Source organism: Emydura macquarii, unplaced genomic scaffold (assembly GCF_026122565.2).
Source record: "Emydura macquarii macquarii isolate MOO-44397 ecotype Brisbane River unplaced genomic scaffold, CSIRO-AGI_Emac_v2 contig_1263, whole genome shotgun sequence".
In the NCBI taxonomy this organism is placed as follows: domain Eukaryota; kingdom Metazoa; phylum Chordata; order Testudines; family Chelidae; genus Emydura; species Emydura macquarii.
Window position 1 is genome coordinate 1,892,361 of NW_027131400.1, and position 25,175 is coordinate 1,917,535.

Here is a 25,175-nt window from a genome sequence, read left to right on the forward strand (position 1 = left end):
TTGCTTTGGTGTGTTTAGTACATGGAAACTGTTTGTATTAAAAATTATATTCATTTGCTGAATACTATTAGAGTTGTTGCATTTGTCTTTGAATTTAAAAAAAAAAAAATTGAAAATTGCACAGTAAGGGGGAAAGATTGCTTAAAATTACATGCCAAACTAAGACCCGCTGATTTCAACGGACTTGCAGCCATTTGTACAAGGTCTGAATTTGGAGAGCCAACCCGATTTTCAAATGTGAGTAGCTAACCTTAGATACCTAACATGGCCTGATTTTCAGAAATGCTGCTGAGCGCTCTCATTTCCTGTTGAAATCACCTCTATTTATGTGTCCAACTTTAGAATTCGGCTTTGAGAATTCTGGCACCAAGTCTTACATTGGAAGGGAGTTTTCTGGCCTCTCTTGTGGGCCATTATCTTTATATGACTATTGTAAGTTATTGGGAAAACAAGAATGGGTTTTTGGTTTGGTGGGATATTTCCTTGCCTCTCACCCTGTCACTCTGGCCCGGGGATTGATTTCTGCTTATATGTAGAAGTCAAAAAGGAAAGAATATATCTGCTAAATTTACAAATATATGGTTATTAAGTTCAATCCTTACATTATTGATCCTTTTGTTACTGATACATTTTAAATGAGCCAGTGGTTGCATAGTGGTATGCTTCATAAACAGAACCATAACTGTGAGTCTTATTTCTGCACTGAGGATTCAGTCTTCCAAACTACTGAGTGCTTCCCGAAAGGTGCTGCTACCTTCAACTGCTATTGAAGACATGAAAATTGAAGACACTCAATAGCATTCAATACCTTGAAGGATTAACCCTTAAGATTGATTCTGGTTTAACATATAGGGACATATTTTCCAAAGCCCTCAACACCCAAAGACTCCTATTGCAGCAGAGTCCTGGGCGCTGAACGCTTTAGAAAATCTGACTACTTACTTTGGTGTCTAAATAGGCGCTCTTCACAATCTGGCTCAGGGAGTCTAGTCTATTTCTTGAGTCCTCTAGGAGTCTTAAAGATGCTTAAAACTTATTTTATTCTCTTTAACAGACTCTTTTTCCGAAGACATTATCCAGTCAACACCGTTATCTTCTGTGCTTTGGATCCACAGGACAGAAAGTAAGGACGATGAATGTTGTTTCTACTAGCTGTTGTTGATGATGTTGACTAATCTAAAAACTAATACTTTTTTTCCTTTGTTTTTCCTGCCTCTTGTTACTCCCCTCCTTCGTGCAACAAGGTGGATGAAAGAGGGACCTTCAGCAAAGTAAGTTCATAGTGGTCCTAGCCTTTGTATTTACATAGTTGTATTATATCTTAACTAAGAATGGCTTCTTAACTTAGGAACATACTTCAGACGTAAGCTTGTGCATCAAATTTTCTCTAAAGTTTCCAGACTCATACTTTAATACTTAACCAAATATATGTAAAGTGTTGCATTATTGGAAACCTAAAGCTTAAAACACTTAAGGTGGAAATAATTGTGACAAGGATCCCCAGAGTACAACCTAGAACTGTGGAACCGGTTGCTCCCTTAACCCAAGCTGGAGAATTATTTCACACTGCTCTGCCAGTGACAAGCATCAAAACTCCTCCAGACACTGTGATCATTCGGCCATTAACATGTGGAGCTGCACACCCAGCTAAATTGCACGCTCTTTGAGCCACCCTTGAATCATACAGAGAGGCACCAGTCAGTCAGCCCAGCCCCCAGCCATGCATCCCAGAAATATACTGTCTTACACTGCTCAAGACTCCCTTGGACAGTGCAAGCTCATTAATAAGTTGGCCACTTCTTCGAAGGAAAGTGGACGTGCACCAGCCTTTGTAATCTGAGCTGAGATTCCCCAAGTACTTTGACCAACAACACAGTTTTCGGTAAAATATAAAACAGATTTATTAACTACAGAAAGAGATTTTAAGTGGTTGTAAGTAGCAGGCATAGAGATCAAAGTTGGTATCTAAGAAATAAAAATAGAAATGCGGTCTAAATTCTAACTTTAACAGATAAGCAAGATTTGAATCAAACAATCTTTCACCCTGACAATGCAATTCATCGTTCTGCAATACACAGACTGAACTCCCGTCCAGCCTGGGACCACTTTCTCTAGTTCAAAGTCTTTGCCTTCCAGGTGTTGAGATGGGGGAGAGGGAGCCAGGGGAAAGAGAGACCAAGTGATGATATCGCTGGCCCAGTTTTATACTTCTCAGCTGCTAGAAAGATCCTTGCTCTGACGGGGTCAAGCAGCCCCCATTTCTTACGTGCCCTCTCCAAGGAGCCTCTCAGAGTGGATTTTTCTTGATGGGCCATTAATGCCTATGGCAGTGATAGATGCTCCTTTGTCCCTACTGAAAGGCCAGCTGTGGGCATCTCCCAACCTCACAACATATTTGTCACGCATATGGCAATACTTCATAACTTCACATACAATGATAGCACATATAATTCAACAGGATATCAATGTTCAACAGATCAAGACTTCTTAAATGATACCTCACAAGGCATGCTTTGTAGAAAACACATTATAATCATATGACAGTGGTGAATATGGGGGTCCAGGGTTCTACTTTGAGGTACAGAGTGTCACAATAATATACCCAGTGTTGGATAGGGTATTGTGTTGGGGGAGAGTAGCTCCAAAAGTTTCTTGCTTCCTACTTTTGAATACTTAAGTAGATTTTAAGTTTAAAATAATAGCTATACGGAACTGAGGCAATGCTAATGTTAGTCTGTCATAACAATACCCTCACTTAACTGCTTTCCCTCCCCCTCCTTCGCCCCCCACACACACTTACTTTACCTGTCCTGAAAATATTAAAGTGCCATTACTTGCAGTTCTCTTATTGTAGAAAGACTTGTTGGTACCAAATATTCTTTTCTGATTTTGTGGCTTCGGCACTAAAACTTGATTTGCAGAAACAGGATATTTTTGGAACGCCCAAAGAATATGGAGAGGGACCCAGTGTCTTTCTCTCTATATTCTCTTTCACTTCTTCCTTACATAAATAGTGTGGTGGATATTAAAAATGCTGCCTGGGGGGGGTTAGATAACTTAGAGGACTGGTAATGGGATACAAGTAGAACCTTGCATCTATAGGGTATCAGTCTAAATCCAGCCCAGACTAGACTGACCGAAGTTGTTAACTGGAATGAGTTAAATGGTCCAGTCCAGTTCCTAGGGACTAAGGATCCACGTACCAAAAAACACCACCACGTTTTGTACCTTTTGGTTGGTAGATCAGTAAGGCCAATAACTAAAGTGTCTGGGGATAGAAATTGCCTAGAGATGGTAGTGGGTTGCAGCATTTTGGAGGGGCATTATAGGGAAACTTTCAGTTGTCATAGGCCATGTCTATACTCACGGTGGCAAATTCCCGCCACCAGATCGATCTTTCTGGATCGATTGAGCGGACAGTGTAGACCCGCTCAATCGATCAGAAAGTCGATTGAGTAAAACCACCCCTCAAGTAGCATAGTAGACAGTGTAGACAGCGCGCAGAAGGGAAGCAGAGCAGTCGACGTGAGTTACGTAAGCTACTCTGTGTAGTTTGTGTAACTCCCGTCGACTGCCGCCGAATCGCCAGGTGAATGTGGACCAGGGCTTAGTCTGTCCAAGAGGACTGTAATTTCCAGGACCATTTAAAAAAGGGCACTATCATCTTGGATATTGGATGGCCTTAGTTTTCGTAGTGTCTTCTAAATTAAGAAGTTTCCTATTTGTTAGAAAAGCAGAAGGAAGGGATAGGGGGCACAGTTATTGAGAGACGGAAGGAGTGCCTGAGTCTATTCTAATGTGCACATTGACTTCAGTTGTGCTCTAGTGCTCAGCACCTCTGCAATTCAGGCCCTCGTTGTGTCATGTCAGGCACTCAAAAACTGAGTTACACAAAATTAGTGTATGCTTTTTAAATAGTAAGCCTAAGTCATTTGTCCAGAGTTTCAGAGTGAGTCAGTGACAGCCAGGAATAGAAGCAAGGTCATTTGATCCCTCCCACTCCTGTGCCCTACCTCCTGCTGAACCACATGGTCTCCGCTAACAGCAATCAAAGTCACATCTCTAAACTAGTGTAACAAAAGGATTCATTTACAGGAACCCTGTAACAAAATACTTTCTTTTAAAAACTGTTTTGGAAGAGGAAAATAAACCTTTTGCCTCAAGAAATGAAATGCCTTCTGTTGTGTAATGTGCTTTTGTTCTTGTCTTCTGCAGAGTGTTTGGATTTGTTGCAAGGAAGCAAGGCAGTGCCACAGATAACGTGTGCCACCTGTTTGCAGAGCATGATCCAGAGCAGCCTGCCAGCGCCATTGTGAACTTTGTATCAAAGGTCATGATTGGTTCCCAGAAGAAAATCTGAAGCCTTCCTAGCCTTCGGTTCAGAGCTCTTCATTGACTTGAAGGAAGACAACGTGGGAGAAAAGGCATTCTTGGGAGTTTGTAGCTACATAATCTGAAGTTAACCATTCCCAAGAAGTGGGATCCTTTCTTTGAAGATGCCTCTGATTTACCAAAGCATTGAGTTTTTACATCAAAGGGCAAAATTGTGAGTGAACAAAGTTGGATGTCACCAAAACCTGCATGATCCATAGCTGAATAAAACAGAGAAGAAAGACTTTACAGTGCAGGGTTTTTATAATATTTTCACACACTGTTTTCCATCTTGTTATCAGAAAAGGAAGTATTTGCCCACTCATTAGATCACACGTGTGTGTGTGTGTGTGTGTGTGTGTTGGGGGAGAGGTTGTTAGAACCACATACATTCTCTTACACAGACATTTGCCACAGTTGCATCAATGGTAGCTATAGCCCTGGCAAACCGATGCTCTTAAGAGGGTGATGGCCTGTGAAGGACCATTTGCTCTTCCCTTCATCTTTATATGATGATGATGGGAGTTGACTGAGAAGGGGGAAGATGTATGTTAGGAGATGGTTAGTGCAGGTTGATATCTTTTATGAAGGGTGCAGAGACATGGACTTTTCAGGGAGATTGCTCCCGTGTTTAGTGTAAAGTAAGCTGAGTTTATTTAGCTTGTATAATTTTAAATGGGAGAGGGATGACCAAAAGTTGTGTGGACAAAGCTTGATATATTCTGTTAATGGAGTTTGTTTTTATTTTTATATGAAGAGTTGAGCAGGAAAGATGCTGTATCTTAATAATCACAGGATAAAAATGAGGGAAAAGCAAAGAAGAAAATGATTTTATGTAATTTATATTTTTGCCTCTGCCAGATTATTTATGGTAGACATCAAATCTTGATATTATATGAGTGTTCTTATAGTAAAGCCGTTGTTGTGCTTTACCTTTTTAGTTTTATTTTGCATAAGTATAGTATGTCACATGTGCCTTACTATAGAGTTTCATATTTTGACTCTTGTCATACAGTATTAAACCACTTGTCATCTCATGTGTCTCTGAAATATTGCTTTGACTATGAAATCTGTCCTCCCACTTCATAGTTTCTTACATACATAGGTTCTTTTTGACAGAGCTTTTTTTTTTTTTTTAATGGAAGAGGTAGGGTTGTGTTTTAAAACCAGTCCATACACATTGAAAGTTTTATAGGTGAATTTTTAAAATAATTTCTTGAGTCAAGAAATCCAAAAGGGAAAGAATATTTTTGTTACTCTTACCCATGTCCAAGACTATCTGTCACACATGTCCTTCGTATGGCCAAATAAGCCAACATAGTGTCATCTGTATTTTATAAAGCTAAATGTTACGCAGTATTAACTTTGTAACATACATACATTCATACATATATATATTATGAAGTAGGGTAGGTTACTTGTACTAATTCTCTCTCAGAGGGGCAGGCCCATTTTAATTCTATTGCAAAACTCCCATTCGCTCCAAAGGGAACAGGTTCAGGCCCAGAAACAGGAATTGGAAGTTACAGACAACTGAAATTCCTCTTGTTTGTGATGCCAAAGATTTGCAGTTCCTTCGGTTTGAGGGCCAAATCAATACATCAGTGATTAGATGTATAAAACTGTGCCAGGTTCTATACACACCAGTCGCAAGAGACAGTGGACTGACTTGTAACTATCCCCATTTTCAGACTTAAAGTGCTTCAGTCTCTTACCAGACACTAGTTAGGAGGAATGGGAAAAATTACAGAGTTTGGTTAAATAACTTCTCACCTACCCTGGCGCACACACACAAGTTGTTCTAACTTTTTTTTTTTTTTTTTTTTTAAACAACCTTTTTTTTTTAATTAGAACCACCACAGGCACCTTATGCAGGGGCCAAGGACAAAATTTGTTACCAAATAATTTGTATAACCATGAATTCAGTAAAAGTAAATAATTGTATACTTTTGCCTGGGGCAAGATTACAAATTCATGTATTTGGACCAGGAAGTGGCTTAAATTAGCAACAGTGGGCATTGTATGTATATAAAAAGGTTAGGCATTTCAAAGCATAGCTACCTTTGAAGCAACAATGGCAAGTGCCTTCGATTTGTACCAGATACTTTCATTCTTCCATCAAACAGGTTAATTAATCTACTAGTGTTTATGTAGCGTCTAAAAAAAAATGCAGTGCAATTACTTATTTGGTAACCTTGATCACTTTAAACAACATTGGAACCAGTGACTCAAAGTAGGAATTTTGGTTGGTTCCATTAGAATAAACAAACTGGCCTCTGTTGATTACTGTTGGTCTCTTTTGGTTTCATCTGGAGGACAAACTTCTTCAGGAACCAGAAGGCTAATAGATCCATTATTCGGTTCTAAAACCTAGTTGGCCAGTTGGAACTTACTCAATATTTTCAATTTCTCCAGGAGGGACATCAGTGGAGTTGCACCCGCAGTCAGTCTGACCCATTGTGCCCATCAAAATATGTGTGAATTATGGCTCTGACTCTTTCTGATTCTGTGTGAGATAAATTGGGTTTGAGTGGGGTCTTCTTAAAAGCTGGTGTCAGCCCCTGAGCAGCCTTTGGCACCACTCTGTGCTGAGGATGGAAATTTTGATTTTCAGTAGCTAGGCTTTGCCACGGGGGACCTTACTCTGCATTCCTTGTACATTCTAAAGGCCTGTTGAATTTGGTGGGCTTTTAGGAGCGCTAGGAATTCAGGTCGGGGGTCTTTGTGGTGCTTATCTGGGAACTTGGGTTGCACTGAAAAATGGGAAGGAGAAAGTTGCCATATTTACTAAGAGACCTTTTCTAATATATGCTCCTTTTTATGATATATTACCACCTGCTTTGTTTTCATATGGAATATATTTTAAAACATATAGCAAAATAGTACAGTAAACACAATTGTGTCGTATATACATAAACACATTGACACAACTTCAGTTCATGGCAAATACATGACTGAATAGTTAGGACAGCACTTTCCTTCTAAGGGTTTCAATAGATGTGTATATGCAGTCTCATAAGTAATGCCAGCAAGTTGCCACATGTATGTAGTCACGCTCCTATTAACCTGCTTGTTAAATGTGCTAATATATAGTCTTACAGTATTAAACTACAAAAATGCTAAAAGCCATGTTTTTAATTAAATGGTTCCCATGTATCCAACAGTATCATTACAATTTTAATGTTTCCTTCTCTGCCTTACCTATTAGTGAATATTTTTTGCCTTTTTCTTGAAACTGTAAAAAACAAAAAATATCCAGTATGTAAATGAATGTTCTATAAATTCTTTGTATAGTCACTTTCTCTGCTCTTTAAATATCACCTCTATTCAGATTATAATAAAATTATTAATTTGAAATCTCAAAACAGTCTGTGTTGAGGGAAAGATGTCTCTTCTTGACAAAGAGATAAACCAGGAGTGAAAGGAGATCCTTTTTGTGTGCTGGAGGGAGCTGTGGTTGGTGTGATGCTGGAGCCCAGCTCACTGACTCTCCTTTAAATAGCTTGTCTACACACAATAGTTCTATTGCTTTAGCTATGCTAGTATAGTTAAAGCAATACCAACCACCTCACTCCCAGTGTGGAGGTAGTTATACTGGTTTACGGGTGCTTTATAGCAGCATAGCTTATTCCGATAAGGGAAGGAGAATAAGCTATACTGATATAAGTCATCTTTATGCAGGTATAATTACATTCACACTAGTGGTTGTACTAGTTTAATTTAGTATAGTATAAACTAGTATAATTTACACTTTTTTTAAAAAGTCACCCCTAACCACAATCCTTATACTAGTACAAAAAGTGTGTGTACATCAGCTATCAGTGGTTGTACTAAATAAATGCTTTATCAGTGTTTGAATTTAGGATTTGTTAATTAACGCCTTTGGACTCCTTTGAAAATCTTGGCCTTAAGTGCCTGACTTCCATTAAAAGTCCATAGGATTTGGAGGGCCTAACTTCCTAATATTCTTTGGAAAATCCCACCACCCGATAGAAACAGACAATAGAGAAATGAAGCAGCATCAAAAGAAGTTAAACACAAAACCCCCACATACATTTACAGCTAAAGCAGAACCGCCTCTAGCAGGGAAGGAATGAAAGCTCAGGAAGCCCATTTGGGACTGCACCCTGCAGCCCTTTATTTGCCAAGGAAGTGCTTAGATACTGTGATGCTGGGTTCAGAAACAAAAGATCAATTCAAACAGTGTGAGAGACATGGTCCTAACAACCGACTGGGTAGATGATCTTCACCACAATGTTTTGCTTGGGCCAGAGTGGAGGATCGAAGTGGTGTTGGGGATGCCAGAGAGGAGGTTACAATAACCCAGAGGAGGTAACACTAATGTATAGCACACACATGGCAGTGATAACCAGGTGGTGAACCAAAGCTTGCTTTAGCAACAGAGTTGGGGAGCAAATCCCTATGTGCAAACATAATGGCTACAGAGGGCTCCTTTTGGGAACAGAGAAGCTTGGCCGGCAGCCACCTTCCACCCCAGCAGATGTGGGCACGCACAGAGAACGAGGACAGTTACACGGGAGATGTCTGTGAACAGCCAACTCCTATTAGATGCTGAAATGGAAAAAAAAAGGTACACAAGCCTGACTGGTTTAAAACTATCGTTCCATAATGGTGGTATGGCCTTTCCCCAGCTTCACGCCAGGGTTTGAACTACCTTTACCACTTCTTACTGGACTGACACCGAACTGGTACTTCAGAGATTAACTATATCATTACAGATTGAGATTCTTCAAGGCAGTCTAGGGGATTGAGAGAGACAGCCATCAATCACCATTAAATGTCACTGGGGGGGCTAAATGCCCTAGCCTGCTTTTGAAAATCTTGACCAGAGGTTTTAAAGAAACTCATTAATTTAGTTTTATTGGGGTTTAAAACAAAATTAGCAGTTCTTCCTAGTCAAGAGTGGGGGAAGCAGAAATCTCCAAAACGTCAGAAAGCGTGTGGAAGGGTGAGAAACAGAGGCCTATCTAACTGCCTCTGGCTCATGCTATTCCATCATAGCTATTTTCACAGCACCATCGCCCCTCTCCTGCCTGTGGAGGAGACAGTGTTAGCATGGCTAAAGGGGAAAAGGATGGGGCCTCCAGGCCACTCCACTTTCCTAGGCACCATGCTGCCCTCTGAATGGGAGATTTCACTAAGATGGGTCATAATGTTGGTGAGAGGTGCTCATAAGAGTTAAAAGCTCTGGTGATTTGCTGGGGGAGCTTACACTGGCACATCCATGAAGCGTCAAATGTGGTTCCCAGTATATGGCATGAGCAAACCCACAAGCAAGACATGCTGCAAGTTACCAGTTTTGCCAACATTAAATTCTATTATTGTATTATCATGACTGGCACATTTTGGGTCCCTAAGATTTATACACCTTGCCTACAAGTTCTCTTAGTGCACCTGGTGTTATCCTAAAACTTGGAACCCACAAGGCCCTGTGCTGGCTTGGGTATAACAATACCGATCCCCAGCCTTACTTCTATAAGTGGGTAATTAAAGCGGTCCACCCTAGGGGATTTACAAGGGTTTGCCAGGGTTTTCATTTAAATCACTGAAAAACTCCCTAGGCCTGCTTGCCTCGGTTTACCCTTGAGAGGACACAGATACAGCCCTCTGTTCAAAGGATTGACAGACAATAAATTCTTCGAAAACAAGGTCTCTTTATTAACCACTAATTTTAATACATTTGGATTTTAAATTGAAAGTCAATACAATTAACATGAAATAAGCCACTTAAAACACTGCAAAATACTATAAACTATATATGGTACCGTTATATGTAACAAAATTCTAAAATTGCAATACAGTATTCACAACACAATTCAGTATGTCTTTTGCACATGTTACACTGTTATGAATACTTAATTGCAATGAGGCAGATCAAAAAAAAAAAAAAAAAAAAAGTAGCAGCATATACCAAAGAAATCCTGCATGCATATGTATAAAGCCTTAATACAATGCAATACCAAACTCATAATACACAGTTCTTTGAGTGCACGCTCATGTTGATTCAATTCTAGGTGCGTGTGTGCCTCCATGCATGGTTACCGGAATTATTTTCCCTTAGCAGTAGCTGTAGGGCTAGCTCTGGCACCCTCTGGAGCCCTGTGCACATGCTGCAGTATTTAAGGCGCTGCTGGCCCCCTCCCCACCCCACAGCTTCAAGGTACCTGCGGCCAAGGTACCGCTTGTGAGTCACCTAGAATGGAATCAACATGAGCAAGCACTCGAAGAAGAAAAGACAATTACTTCTCTTTGTAACTGTTGTTCTTTGAGATGTGTTGCTCATGCCCCTTCCATGACCCCGCCCCCCCCCCCCCCCCCAACTGCTGTCAGAGTTGACAACAAGAAGGAACTGAGGGGGTGGGACGCAAGGCCGGTGGCGCCTTATATACCCTGGCATGTGCACGGGGTGCCAGAGCCGGCCCTGCGGATACTGCTAAGGGAAAAAAATTCAAATAACTGTGCACAGAGGCGGGCACACATCTAAAATGGAATGGACATGAGCAACACATCCCGCAGAACAAGTTGAAGGTAAGTAACCGTCTTATTTACAGTCAGACCTATACATTCCTTATTATTAAAGAAAGATTATACTTACTTCTACCTGGTCTAATCCAAGCATTCCCAACCTGTGGCCCAGGGGGTCTTTCAAAATGGCCCACTGCTCCCCTCCTGCTGTCTGCAGAAGGGAGCCGCTGCCTAAGGACCCAGGAGGAGAATGTTGCCACGGGGCCACAAGATCAGTGAAGGCTGCAGCCATGGGGTTGGGAGAGCAGTGCTCTGCTTCCCCTGGCTGTAGTAGGGAGCACAGTAAAGTGCTCTGCGTGGGTCCGTGGGCATTGGGGTCCCTGCTGGAGCCAGAGGGAAGGGAGCACTGATCTCCTGCCCCCCTGGATGCAGAAAGGGAGCCACTGCCTAGGAACCCATGTGGAGCGCACGGGACTAAAGGATGAGTGCGGCTTCCCTGCTGCAGCCAGGGAGATCAGCAAGGCGGCTGCCTCCTCACTGAATTCCTTCCATCTGCCTGCAGTGTGTATGGGGGCGGGGGAGGATGCTGGCAGAGCAGCCAGGACCCACCATGCTTGGAGAGGGGCAGGTCTCTAAAAATCAGTGCCTTCCGGTTTGTCACCCACCATGACTTTAGCTGCCAGGCCATGTGCTTCAGGGTGTAGTGACAGTCACTCATCTATACTAGTGTTTTGTTTGTGAGGGTGTGAGTAATTTGTAGGTGTAAAAGAGTGAATGTAAAAATGAGCACACTAGTATCAAAATATTTACTTTAAATATGTAGTTGTAAAGCACGAAGGATTCTTTCTCCAAGAATCAGGCATCACAGGCAATACTGAAGAGGTTTATTCACGATACTGGGAAGTCTGATAAATCAGCTTCAACTTCGTGGTGTTACAGTGGTCAATTATATACCCTTTCTTATCAATTACATAGTACGTTTTAAATTATTTATCTAGTCACTTACAAACACAGACATTCACTTACAAACACAGAGAACAACAGTGATAATAGTCGTTACATACATGCAGAGACACTTTTAATCACTTTACTAACATCAAGGATGCTAGGGTTACACTCAGTGAGGGGTAGGGTGGAGGAAGAAGCGGGGGGGGGGGGGGGGGGGAATCCTTATAGATAGGTGGCAGACAGACAGAAATTCTTAAAAGCAAATGTGCTGTTCTTATTGGAATTAGAATCACTAAGAGGACATCTGGCTTCCTGAGCCATCGGATGCTTACACTAGCCATTGTCCTTGAGGATCAGGTATGCTCGTTAGCCATTTACATGAGTTTCGATTGACAATCTGTTAGCTGAAAACAACCTCAAGCCTTACATAGTGATTTGTAGTCCGTAATGGTGTATATGTCAATACATTTTTTTATGAGTTGATAAACTAGTGGCCCTTCAGGATTGTAAAAATGATATTTGTGGACCTCGAGCCAAAAAGGTTGGGAACCACTGAATCCTTTGATTTGTTTCAGGGCTTCTGTTCTGTCAAGGTCTGCTGCTTAGCCATCGTGGTGGTGGTGGTGGTGGTGGTGATGGTGCTGCTGCTGCTGCTGCCGCCGCCGCCGCCACTGTCCAGGTCATCTTCAGCAATCTGAATCACTCACACCTAATCCTGTCAGCTCTCTGCCTTATATATGAGTTTTCTGACCTTTACAGATCTTTTCTGATTGGTTGCTTTCTTAATGTCAGTCAACAACTTCTTCCCACCCAGAGGTAAAATCATTTTGAACCAATCACCATGTTAATTAGTTTTACCTTGTTTACCGCAAACTTGGACCTCTTCTCGCGCCTCCATCAAGATGATATAATTTTAACCAATCAGCTATCTGATATGCTAATTAGTTTCACTTATTTACATCAAACTTGGACCCTCCTTAGCTTCACCTCCTCACCTATGGACCCCCTCCCTTCAGGTGTTAGGAGTGAACTTTATTTTCCCCCATCCTACCTTTCTGGTATTGGTCAGTTTCTTATTACATCCATTTTGTTTCTTTTACCTTTCTGACTGATGACATCATCAGCCACCATTTTGCATTTCTAACTAAAACTTACTCTCAACTATTATTAATTACTACTTATCATAAGCCTTAAACTTAAAATTAACTATATTGCTATTCATGCCTAATCATTATGATACTGTCACCGCTTTTTGTTTTTCTAGTTAAAGCAGATAAAATCTTTGCCATTTTTACCCCACTCTAGGTGCTTTTTCATCTGTATGGCTGAATGCTGTCTCTGGTGCTGGTCACCTTGCATTTATTACAGCAGCTTAAAATTCTCTTGTATCACGGGGTCTTATAACTTTCTGTCAGAGCTCAGGTTTAAAGCTGCTCAAAAAGACTTCTCACAATATAGACCATAGAGGCCCAACCAGGAACCATGGAAGTGGCTGCCTTTGATACACTACACAAGGTGTTTGGAATATTTGCTGCTCTGGAAATAGGTAGGCAAATCTGGCATTGTCTCCACCAGGAGGTCTGAGATACAGTTACCTGAAGAAATATCTCTGACATATTGCTTCTTAGAGACTTTCTTTGAGACACAAGTCTACTGAGAGGATGAGGAGACTGAGGAGTACATCCACACTGCAATTACACACCCTCCCACCTTGCAGGGTCTGTAGACCAGACTCCAGCCTGAGCCCAAATAGCTACATTGCAGTTAAACATCCCCCTAGCCTGAGTCTCATGAGACCCAGTCAGCTGGCACAGGCCAGCTGTGGGTTTTTAATTGCAGTGTAGACATACCCTTTGTGTCTCATACCTGCATAGATGTAATGAAGAGCCACTCTTCCAACTCAACTCAACAGGCATGTTTCCTCACTTAGTTGTCTCAATACTCAGCAGTAGGTACCAGGCACTTTACTGGGACTTCCTCTACCCAGGGATGTATGGAAGGAAACTCTATTGGCTCAAATTACAGACAAAGAGATGGTTAGTATGGGGTGGCATAGTTGACAGAGCCACTTGAAACCACAAACAGGTATTTAGGCATGTGCACAACGGACAGAGACTCTGCTGCTGCTCTTCCCTGCTGGAGGAGATGGGGAAAAGACAAAGCTTATTGCAAGGAACAAGAAATAGTATGAGACGATCGTGCTGCTTAATAGTCAGAATGCAGTTAGCAAGAGTATCTGATAATTTTGCCTACAACAACTAGAAAAAAATCAAACAACCCAAACAATGTGGTCACAGTTTTGAAGAGGATCATTGCGAAAATGAACACGTAGGTCAACATCAGCCCTTTGGCAACATTTGCCATGTGCACTGGGACTTGACAAAAATCCTGCAACTAATTTAAAGCAGACAGCTTATCAAAAAGAGACTTGTGCATGAAATCTCCTGCACGGCTCCCAGGACACAAATGTGAAGGTTCAAAACACTAATTTGAAGGTTCTAGCCCATAGTGTTTTATTAGTGGTAGCTTTGCAAAAGCTTACTTTTTTTTAAGTGAAAATAATTATAATTTTTCATCGCCTATCTCAAGTACAGCTTGAGCTGAGTTTACTGACTTCATTGGCATTAGATCTGTTTACATCAACAATGAATTTTGGTTTCTTTCTGAATAAACTGAAATCCTCCCCCTGTCTCCTGAGCCAAAAAAAAAATCCCAGTCAAGATATCATACATATCTTTTCCCCTTGTAATTTCATATTATGTAAGGAAGATTTTGTGTTTCTAATTTCTCAAGCAGGTTTAACGCCTCGTGAGTAACTAGTGAGCAGCTACTACGGTATTCCAGGCACCTCGAACCCCAGTATTTTAGCCCTGAAATTCCTGTTTACGTCAATGGGTTTAATGTATGTAGAAGCAGAATCAATCACAATATAGATCTCAGGCAAATCTAATAAAGAGTGTGCAACATTTAAATGGGCCTCTGATTATTAAGTCTGTGGTGAATATTACTATTATTTTTTAATACTTCCATTAGCTTCCCTCCTCAATCCTCCATCCATGCTTTAGAAGCATCTATTCTTTGGATGCACTGAGGGAAATTACCTGCCTGTCGCTTTTAATAACACTGACATCCCTCAAACAAGACCCTAAGGATCTTTTTCTATACCTGATTAATTTTTCATGGTGTCTGTGGAGATGACAACTGCGTTTGCTAAAAAATGTGCATTATATTAACTGTATTTCAGCTGGCTTTCCCTAAATCACCCCCTCCACTTCCATGACTAGAGAGGGCCTAGACTAGCAGAGCTAGTCTGAGGAGCATAGAGCTGGGGCGATTGCCCCCCTACCTCCCATATCGCTGTGGAAGATCTTTTGCTGGAGGTCCACAAGTTCAGGAGTCTGGAGAGTTTTGTGGGTTGCGCCTGGAACGCAAGGGGATGAGCTGGAGAACTAGCTACTCTCTGTGGCATTGTCCCCTGCTGAACTCACAGCATTCCACTTGGCATACCAGTGGGGAGTTAGTGCTGCTTCTAGTGTGCATTCTCACTGGGCTCCTTGTGTCCTACAACTCAGCACCTGGGAGATTTGGTCAATGGCATCATGGTGGTTGAAAGAGCTATGCTATTAGAGGGCAGCGAGAACCTACAGAGTGGTGTGCAGGGGTCAGCAGCGCTCCATATGGGTGTTGCTGAATCCATGGGACGTTCAATCCCCTCTTCCCATCTCATGGGTTCTTCCAGTGGAGGGAAGGATCTCTCCCAAAGTAATTACATTGGGTAAGTAATTTACAGGAATGTTCAAGAAGAGTGGAGTGGAGTGGTGCAGCCGTGTGTAATAACTGACGCTCTGGGCTAGGAAGGGTGAAAGCCAGTTATAGCAAATAGGGTTTCTCGTGCTATATCACAAAAGGTATTTTTGAAAGTGCTGCAGGACACAGAGAAGATGCCACAAGATCCCCTGGTGATAGACTTGGGGGTCCCCCCACCTCAACAGCCCTGAATCAACCTACCAAAACTGTAAGTAGAAAATTAAGTTTCCCTTGAAAGCAATTGTGTTCATAAGAGTGAGAGACCTGCAACTAAACAGACTGAAACCTTCCTAGGTTAGGCAGCATGTGGGCAAGTGGAGAGCAGTATCATGTGTCACCACAGCGCTCTGGCAGTGCATTCTCCTGTGTATGTGAAGTAAACTGAATAATCCTCCTCAGATGATTCGCTTCATGCTGCTCACTCTGACAAGGAGCATTTTGAGCCAAGGTTTGTGTCCCCTGTCACAATAACCCCCAACAAAGGCTGTCATAGGACCTGTGCCAAAGAGACCTGTAGCCTAACTGAGACTATCGTTCACCCACCAAATCCTGTGGGTTGGGATTTTCAAACCGTTCAGTGCTGGCCCAGTGCTGCTCCTATTGAAATCAGTGGGAGTGCTATCATTTACTTCAATGGAAGCAGCGAGGCTAGTGCTGTGCTTGTCAAAAATCCCACCCACAGAGTGTCCCATTCTATGGCTTTCTCTGCTACAAATGGTAGGCACTATAATAGCAAGGGTTTATTGGCACCCAGGATTCACATTATAATCACTACGTCAGGTGGTGACTAGAACACTGATTAAGTAAAGATTTCTGTCTACTACTTTTCTCTCATCAGATATATAGGGTGGTGGAGGTGGGGAAATGAATGTGACAGGGATTTCATTGAAAGGAAAAAACACATGCTAAAATAAACCAAAGATAAAAGTGAAAGACAGAACAGAAGGAAACTCCATGAGAGCTGAAAACAGTTGTTTCATTAAAAGTACAGTTGGCGGGGAGGGTATCCCTTTTCTTTATAACCAACAAATAATCCTATTTTACAGGAATAGCACTATGGCGTGTCAGGGCAGTTGTTAGATTTGTTTGCCCTCTCTATACATTGCATTTTCATTATGGTCTAGGTATCGCTCTTTATAAGGTAATCAATATTTGAACTATACTGTACTCAGTAACTAAGGACATATAGCTATGCATTAATTTGATATTTGTCACATAATTTAAGAAGCCAGTAGGTAGAAGCTCCAGTTCCATGTTTCTGAGGCAGTAATAAAAAGTGTTGATACCACCCTTTCTACGGAAAAGAGGAGGGAGGGAAATTTTCATTCAGTGCGGATGACTGTCATTCACCATTGAGGAAAGATGTGAAACGTAGGCATAAGGGAACTGATCATGAAAAGGCTTTTGACAGAATACTCCAGGGACAATAGTTTGACCTGCATAATTTTGTCTTTGAAAGCAGACTCAAAGAAATTCTAAACCTTTCTTTGTCAAAGCAGTTCAATGAATTTTGGAACGGCCCTAAAGTGAATGGCTAGATTATTGAGAAGATCACATGCTGCTTCTATGTGAACTGAAGAGAATTTGGATTAGAGAGCTGTTGTGACAATGCACGCTAAGGCTCACAGACAGACTGAATTTAGCCTGTTGCTGCCATTGACACCTGGCAGAAGGCTGTCATAAACAAGAATAGGGCAATAACTAAATAAAGGAAACTAGGACTAGGGCTAAAACAGAATTTGAAGGGCAAATAGCTAATGGTATAACTCAAATAGAAAGAAATGCTTAAAGTATCTGAGAAACATGGCGGGTGAGCTGGACCACAAGGGAGCAATTAAGAAGTATAAGGACCTTACTGAGGAGCTAAATGACTAATCTGTATCACTTTTCAACACAAAGGATGTTGTGTAGCTACTTGACCTGGATCTAGGTTTTTTTGTCTGGTCATAAAGAGCAGTCCTAGAATCACAGAAATGTAAGGCTGGAAGGAACCTTGGGAGCTCATCCAATCCAGCCCCTGCGCTGAGGCAGGACTAAGTAAATCTAGATCATCCCTGACAGGTGTTGGCTAACCTGTTCTTAAAACTGTCCAATGATGAAGATTCTACAACCTCCCTTGAAAGCCAATTCCAGTGCTTAACTGTCCTTAGAGCCAGAATGTTGTTCCTAATATCTAACCTAAATCTCCCTTGCTGCAGATTAAGATGACTACTTCCTGTTTTACCTTCTGTGGCCATAGAGAACGGTTGATCACCATACACATTATAACACCCTTTATATTTGAAGACTGTTATCAGATCCCCCCTCAGTCTTCTTGTCCCAAGATAAACCATGCCCAGTTTTTTAACCTCTTCTCATAAATCAGGGTTGCACAGTTTTGTTGCTCTCATTTGGATTTTCTCCAGTTTGTCCCCATCGTTCTGAAAATATGACACCCGAACTGGACACAATACTCCAGCTGGGGCCTCACCGGTGCTGAGGGGAGCGGGACAGTACCTACTATGTCTTACATACAACATTCCTGTTAATACATCGCAGAATGCTATTAGTATTTTTGCAACTGCATCACGTTGTTGATATATCCACTATAACCCTCAAATCCTTCTCAGCCAGTACTACTGCCTAGCCAGTTATCCCCCATTTTGTAATTGTGCATTTGCTTTTTCCGTCCTATGTGTAGTACGTTGCACTTGTCCATACCGAATGTCATATTATTAATTTCAGACCAATTCTCCAATTTGTCGAGATCATTTTGAATTCTAATCATATCCTCCAGAGTGCTTGCAGCCCCTCCCACCTTGATGTCATCCACAAATTTTGTCAGCATACTCTCCACTCTATTATCCAAATTATTAATGAAAATATTGACTAGTACTAGATCCAGGACAGATCCCCTGTGGTACCCCACTGGAAATGTCCTCCCAGTTTGACAGCACACCATTTATAACTACTCTTTGAGTATGGTCTTTCAACCATTTTTGCACCCACCTTATAATAATTCATCTAGATCACGTTTCCCTAGTTTGTTCTGAGAATGTCATGTGGGACTATGTCAAAAGCCTTGTAAAAATCAACATACATCACATCTATGGCTTCCCCCATCCACAAGGCCAGTAACCATGTTAAAAAAGGACATTAAGATTGGTACGATTTGTTCTTGACAAATCCATATTGCTATAACTTATCAATCTATTACCCTCTTAGTGCTTACAAACTGATTGCTTAATAATTTGTCCCAATATCTTTCCACCTATTGAAGTTAGGCTATGATCTATACTTCTCCAGGTCCTCTATGTTCTCCTTTTTAAAAATAGGTACTATGTTTGCCCTTCTACAGTTCTCTAGGATCTCAATCATCCTCCATGAGTTCTCAAAGATAATTGTTAATGGTTCTGACATTGCTACAGATAGTCCTTTAAGTGAATTACCCTAGGGTGAATTTCATCAGGCCCTGCTGAACTCAGTACATCTAATTTATCTGAATATTCTTTAGCCTGTTATATCCTAATTTTGGGTTGCATTCCTTCCCCCTTGCCCTCTGCCCCCACCCCAGCATAAACTTCCTGGATACCAGGATCAACTTTAACAATGGAAACCCGCAGACAACTAAATCTATGAAACCCATGAATCACCACCTTTACCTTCACAGACCCAGTAACCACCCAAAACATACCAAGAATCTGAAATCTACAGCCAGGCACTCAGATACCAAGAATATACTCTGAGGAGAAAATACCTTACACACCTTAGAACACTTAGATTCACACCTTAGAACTCTTAAAACTGTCCTCACAAAACAAGGACACTCCACCAGAGAAGTATGTCACATATGGAATGGGCCACTCAAATATCCCAAGAGAATCTGCTTCAATACAAAAAAAGCAAAAAAACCAAACCTCTGACGGCACAGCCCTAGTTGTCATCTACCAACCCACACTGGAACCCATACTTGCTTGGGACCACATTCTGCAAGAAATCTTTCCTGAACCCCCTCTTCTGGCCTTCAAACAGCCTCCATCCACACCAAGCTCATCAGAAGCAAACTCTCCACAGACCTGGAAACATCAATTCAAAGTGGCACCAAACTCTGCCATAGCGCCAAATGCAAAATCTGTAGACATATCTCCACTGCTATAACGATCAGTACACACTGTTCAAGATCCATGGATCCTACACATGCGTATTATGACATGTGGTGTACTCTACCCAGTGCACTGAACGCCCCAACAACAACTATGTGGGTGAAACCAGACAATCACTAAACTCTTGAATGAACTCACACAGAAAATTAAGACAAAAACACCATATCACCTGTAGGTGAACACTATTCACAAAGCAATCACTCCATATCTGACCTATCAGTCTTCAGTCTCAAAGGAACCCTGCACAACACATTGAAAGGATGAGCCTGGGAGCTTAAATACATAACTTTACTAGAGACTAAAAATTATGGTTTTTATAAAGACAATGGATTTATGGTTTATTAGAACAATCTGTAACCCACTAACCCCTCTTTTTTTTTTTCCTATGACTTCAGAGATGTTAATTGGATACTTCACCTTGAATGGTTTCTTACAATATGTGTTAACTACTTATGCTAAACAATCCGTTCAACCTTGTATTTAGCTGTGACACTCTGATTACTTTTTCCAGAGCTGAAGAGCTTGTGTGGTTTGAAAACTTGTCTCTTTCACCAACAGAAACTTATCCAATAAGAGCTAGTTATTACCTCATCCACCTTGTCTCTCTGAAATTAATGGATGCAGGAGTGCAGTAGAAGGCATAATATGGCCTCAAATATATTACATTGGTTTTTAAGAAAAAAGATGGATGCTGGATTTTAGTAAATCTTCTAATACCGTGCCTCAGAAAATCTTACTGGAAAAAACAATTCATGTTGGCTTGAATTAAAAGCACTCTCATGCAAACAGGAAACTGGCTATTGGTAGTCAGTGGCAATGTATCAAATCAGGGGAGTGGCTAGTGGGGGACTGCTGGCAGTGCTTTTAGGATTGACATATATGAAGTTCCCAGTTGATCCCTAATCTGCCCAGCTAGCTCCCTTTTGAACTGCAGATCATGACACATATATTAATTACTGATTTTAGAACAAAACAGCAAGAAATAATAGAACCAGGGTTACCTAAGGGTTAGAGCAGAAGTCTGGGAGACAGGAGTCCTGGGGTCTAATTATGGCTATGCTGCTGACTCAATCTGTGTCTGTGGCTTTCCCAGCTGTTAAATCAGTTTCCTAGTACCAGCCCTCACCCATCCTCAGTAAAGTGCTTTGCTCCCCCATGATGGGCCAATGAGCTGGAACATATTAGCTTGTTCTATCTTTGAGTGATTGCTCATATCCATTCCATTATAGGTGTGTGCGCGCCCCGTGCACAGATCCCCGGAACTTTTTTCCCTTAGCTAGCCCCGTAGGGTCAGCTCCGGCGCCCCCTAGAGTACCGCGCTCATGCCATGGTACATAGGGCGCTGCTGACCCTGCAGCCCCTCAGTTCCTTCTTTCTGCCTGTGACGGTCACACGGAACGTCTACCTCTTGCACTCAAACGCAAGTAGCATCCCTTAGTGTTAGCCTTGATTGTTAGAGTTTTTTTTTTTAATAGAATAGTTAGCAGTTAGTTAAGGTAGTTAGTGCACTTAGGAGCTAGAGCGGAGCCATGCCTGGCTCCACAGGCTTTAAAGCCTGCACTCAATGTGCAAAAGCCTTTCCTGTGAGCGACCCTCATGATCGTTGCCTCCGATGCCTCGGAGAGCAACACAGGAAAGAAAAATGTAAGATTTGCAGGTCCTTTAAACCGAGGACCCAAAAGGAGAGGGACGCCCGGTTAAAGGCCATCCTCATGGAGTCCGCGCTTTGGCCGGACTCCGAACCGTCGCGCTCCCCGGCGGCACCGAGCGTTTCCTCGGTGCGGAGTGCTCCGCCGGCACCGACATTGGCACCGGCACCGAGTGCATCGGCACCGAAGAAGAAAAAGCGGCGCGAGGCCGCGCACATGGACTCCCCCCTGCTACCGGGAAAGCAGGGGGTCCAACAGGAGATGCCCCAGCCACATGCCGTGGAGAGTACTCCGGCACCGGCATCTCCTCGCAGAGAGCCTCCCCCGACTCCTGGGGGAGCGCCTCTGCAAGGGCCGTCGACACCGGAGGCTTTCGCTGCGGCACGCGCCCTCATGGGCCTGACTACGCCTCCGTCCCCCCCTCGGCCGAGGGTTCCGGGACCTGTGTCTCGGGGTAAACCCGCGTTGGGTTACCCCGGTGGGTGGAAGAGACAGGAGTCGAGGAGTCGAGTCGAGACGGCCAGGGAGGGTAGAGAGTGCGGGCTCCCCTCCCAGCTCCGACTCCCAGTCGTCGAGCTCCCCTGCACCGCGGCACCGAGGGCGGTCCAGGGAAAAATGCTCGAGGCAAAGGCGATACAGTTCCGCCTCGAGTGGGGACCTGAGTATGGGCTTTGGCACTCCGGTGCGGAGCCCGGTTAGACATCGTTCCCCAGCACCAGCTGCCTTGACGCAGACCAGTCTGCCTTCCTCGGTACCGAGGCTTGTGTCGGCACCGAGAGCCCCAGCACTGTTGGCACCGCCGGCACCACTTGCACCGCCTCTGTTGTTGGCACCGCCTGTTGCGGCACCGTCCGTCTCGGCACCGACCGCCACGGCACCGACCGTCTCGGCACCGAGCGCCTCAGCACCACCGCAAGTCGTCTAGGGAGAGACGTCGTGACAGCTACAGCTCTTCCAGCAGCTCCTCCCCTCACCGGCTCCGCAGACGTCAGCACCAAAGGTCCTCCTCCTTTAGGAGCCGCTCCCCTTCCAGAGCCCATAAGCACAGGTTGAGTGGCTCGGGCTCTAAAGGGGGAAGGATGGAGCTGAGTCAGCAGGCTCCTGCACCGGCACCTGCATGGCCCCAAGGCCCCTGGCAATGGCCATATTGGGGACCGTGGGGTACTCAGATAGGGCCAGGGACCACCTCTGCTCATACTTCGGTGGCCCCCACCAATGCCCCCCACAACAGACCCACAGGAGGGTCACCCCTCTGATGAGGGGTCTGACCCAGAGGAAGGGCCTTCCACAGGACCCATTCCACAATCCTCCTCTCTAGATGAGGCGGTGGCCAGAGACACTAGGGCCCCCCTCTTTGATTTCAAGGGCCACCAGGACCTTCTGAGGAGGGTGGCTGATAATCTCGGTCTGGAGATTAAGGAGATATCGGAGGAGGAGGATCCTCTATTTGGTGTGTCAGACACAGCAGGCCCATCATGCCTGGCCCTGCCTGTTCATGAGAGGGTCATGAAAATCGCAAAAACCCTCTGGCAAACTCCCTCCTCAGTAGCTCCCACTTCGAAGGGGGCTGAGAGGAAGTACTATGTTCCAAAGGAGGGGTTTGAATTCCTATATATTCATCCCACTCCAGGTTCACTTATAGTGGATGCAGTGAACCAGCAGGACCGCCAGGGTGGCCAGGGTAACACACCTAAAGGCAAGGACAGCAAAAAGCTGGACCTTTTTGGGCGCAAGATGTATTCCACTGTGGCCCTACAACTGAGGGTAGCGAATCACCAACCAGGCCCTCATGGGTAAATACAATTTGAACCTCTGGTCCTCGCTACAGAGGTTCTCCTCGGGGCTGCCTCCCGACCAGGCCACAGACTTTGCCATGGTATTACATGAGGGAGTAGCGGTAGCTAGGGAGGCTCTGCAGTCCGCCAGTGATGCAGCGGATACAGCCAGCAGGGTGATCGCTTCGGCCATCGTCATGCGCCGCTGCTCCTGGCTCCAAGCCTCAGGTTTGTCCCAGGAGGTCCAACAATCCATTCAGGATCTTCCCTTTGACTATTCCGGCCTCTTTTCTGAGAGGACCGATGAAAAGCTGCACACTTTAAAGGACTCATGGGCCACCCTGAGATCCCTTGGACTTTATACACCTCAGGCTTTGAGGCACCAGAACCGGCCCCAGGCACAGAGGCAGCAGCAACCTCCACTGAGGCTGCCCCCTAGACCTACTCAGCCCAGGAGGGGTAGGGAAAGGTATCGGGCGCCTAACCACCGCAACCGGCAGGAACCCCATCAGGGGTCACAGCAAGGCCCTAACAAGGGCAATGTACCACATAAGAAGTTTTGACGGGGTGCACGAGGGCGGCACTTCTTTCCCCCGCCTGGATCAGTCCAAACCCTTTCACCACAGGCTCCGGCCATACCTAGCCGAATGGGAAGCCATCACCACTGACCAATGGGTCATCGGCATAGTTCTCAGGGGCTATGCACTACAGCTCATGGCTTTCCCCCCACATTTTCCCCCAACCCAGTCCCTCTTCAGGGACCCCTCTCACGAGCAACTCCTCATACAAGAGGTCAAGTCCCTCCTCATGCTAGGTGCGATAGAGGAGGTTCCTATACAGGAACAGGGAAGGGGATTCTACTCTCGGTACTTTCTAATCCCCAAGGCCAAGGGGGGCCTGAGGCCAATCCTGGACCTACGCCGCCTGAACAAGTTTATCAGGTGAAACAGATTCCATATGGTTTCCCTAGCCTCCATCATTCCCACCCTAGATCCAGGGGACTGGTATGCCGCCCTCGACTTGAAGGATGCGTATTTTCATATAACCATCCTTCCAGACCACAGAAAGTTTTTAAGGTTTATGGTAGCTGGATTCCACTACCAGTTTTCTGCCCTGCCATTTGGCCTCTCATCCGCTCCAAGGGTGTTCACAAAATGCATGGCAGTGGTAGCGGCCCAACTGCGCCGCAAAGGGGTCCAGATTTTCCCCTACCTGGATGATTGGCTGATCCGGGGCAAGTCCAGGGCCCATGTCAAGGACAGCCTGGCCCTTACCTGCACCACATGCACCAGACTGGGGTTGCTCATCAACGAGCAGAAGTCTACTCTCACCCCGGTGCAGCGCATAGAGTTTATAGGGGCCATATTAGATGCACGAGAGGCCAGAGCCTTCCTTCCTCATAACCGGTTTGAGACCATGACCGCCATAATCAACGATCTCCACAGGTCCCCCACGACGACAGCCAGGCATTGTCTTCAGCTGTTGGGACATATGGCGGCATGTACTTATGTGGTGAGACTGGCTCGCCTCAAGTTAAGGCCTCTCCAAGGGTGGCTGGCCTCAGTGTATGTACCGGCCAGTCATATGTACCGTATGTACCGGCCATATTGGCTTTGATAAGAAAAGCTCAAAGGATAGAAGCATCTACGTTGTTTTTGGCAACGACAGTTCTGTGGCCCTTTAAAGACTAAAAGTCTTTAAAGGGCCACAGAACTCTCGTTGTTTTTGCCATATTGGCTTTGATAAGAAAAGCTCAAAGGATAGAAGCATCTACGTTGTTTTTGGCAACGAGTGTTCTGTGGCCCTTTAAAGAAAAAAGTCTTTAAATGGCCACAGAACTCTCGTTGTTTTTGCCATATTGGCTTTGATAAGAAAAGCACAAATGATAGAAGCATCTACGTTGTTTTTGGCAACGCATCTACGTTGTTTTTGGCAACGAGAGTTCTGTGGCCCTTTAAAGACTAAAAAGTCTTTAAAGGGCCACAGAACTCTCGTTG

At 43.9% G+C, this 25,175-nt stretch overlaps 1 protein-coding gene across 1 annotated transcript in view; it reads left to right on the forward strand.

The window, feature by feature from the left end:
* The window catches only part of TNS3 (tensin 3), a 338,094-nt gene extending 330,353 nt beyond the window's left edge, over window positions 1–7,741 (forward strand). The window contains exons 31-33 of the mRNA XM_067550332.1: window positions 1,055–1,123; window positions 1,245–1,271; window positions 4,216–7,741. Of these exons, the coding sequence (XP_067406433.1) occupies window positions 1,055–1,123; window positions 1,245–1,271; window positions 4,216–4,360 (241 nt within the window). The 3' untranslated portion in view covers window positions 4,361–7,741. The remainder of the gene's footprint in view (window positions 1–1,054; window positions 1,124–1,244; window positions 1,272–4,215) is intronic.
* The last annotated feature ends 17,434 nt before the right edge of the window (window positions 7,742–25,175 follow it).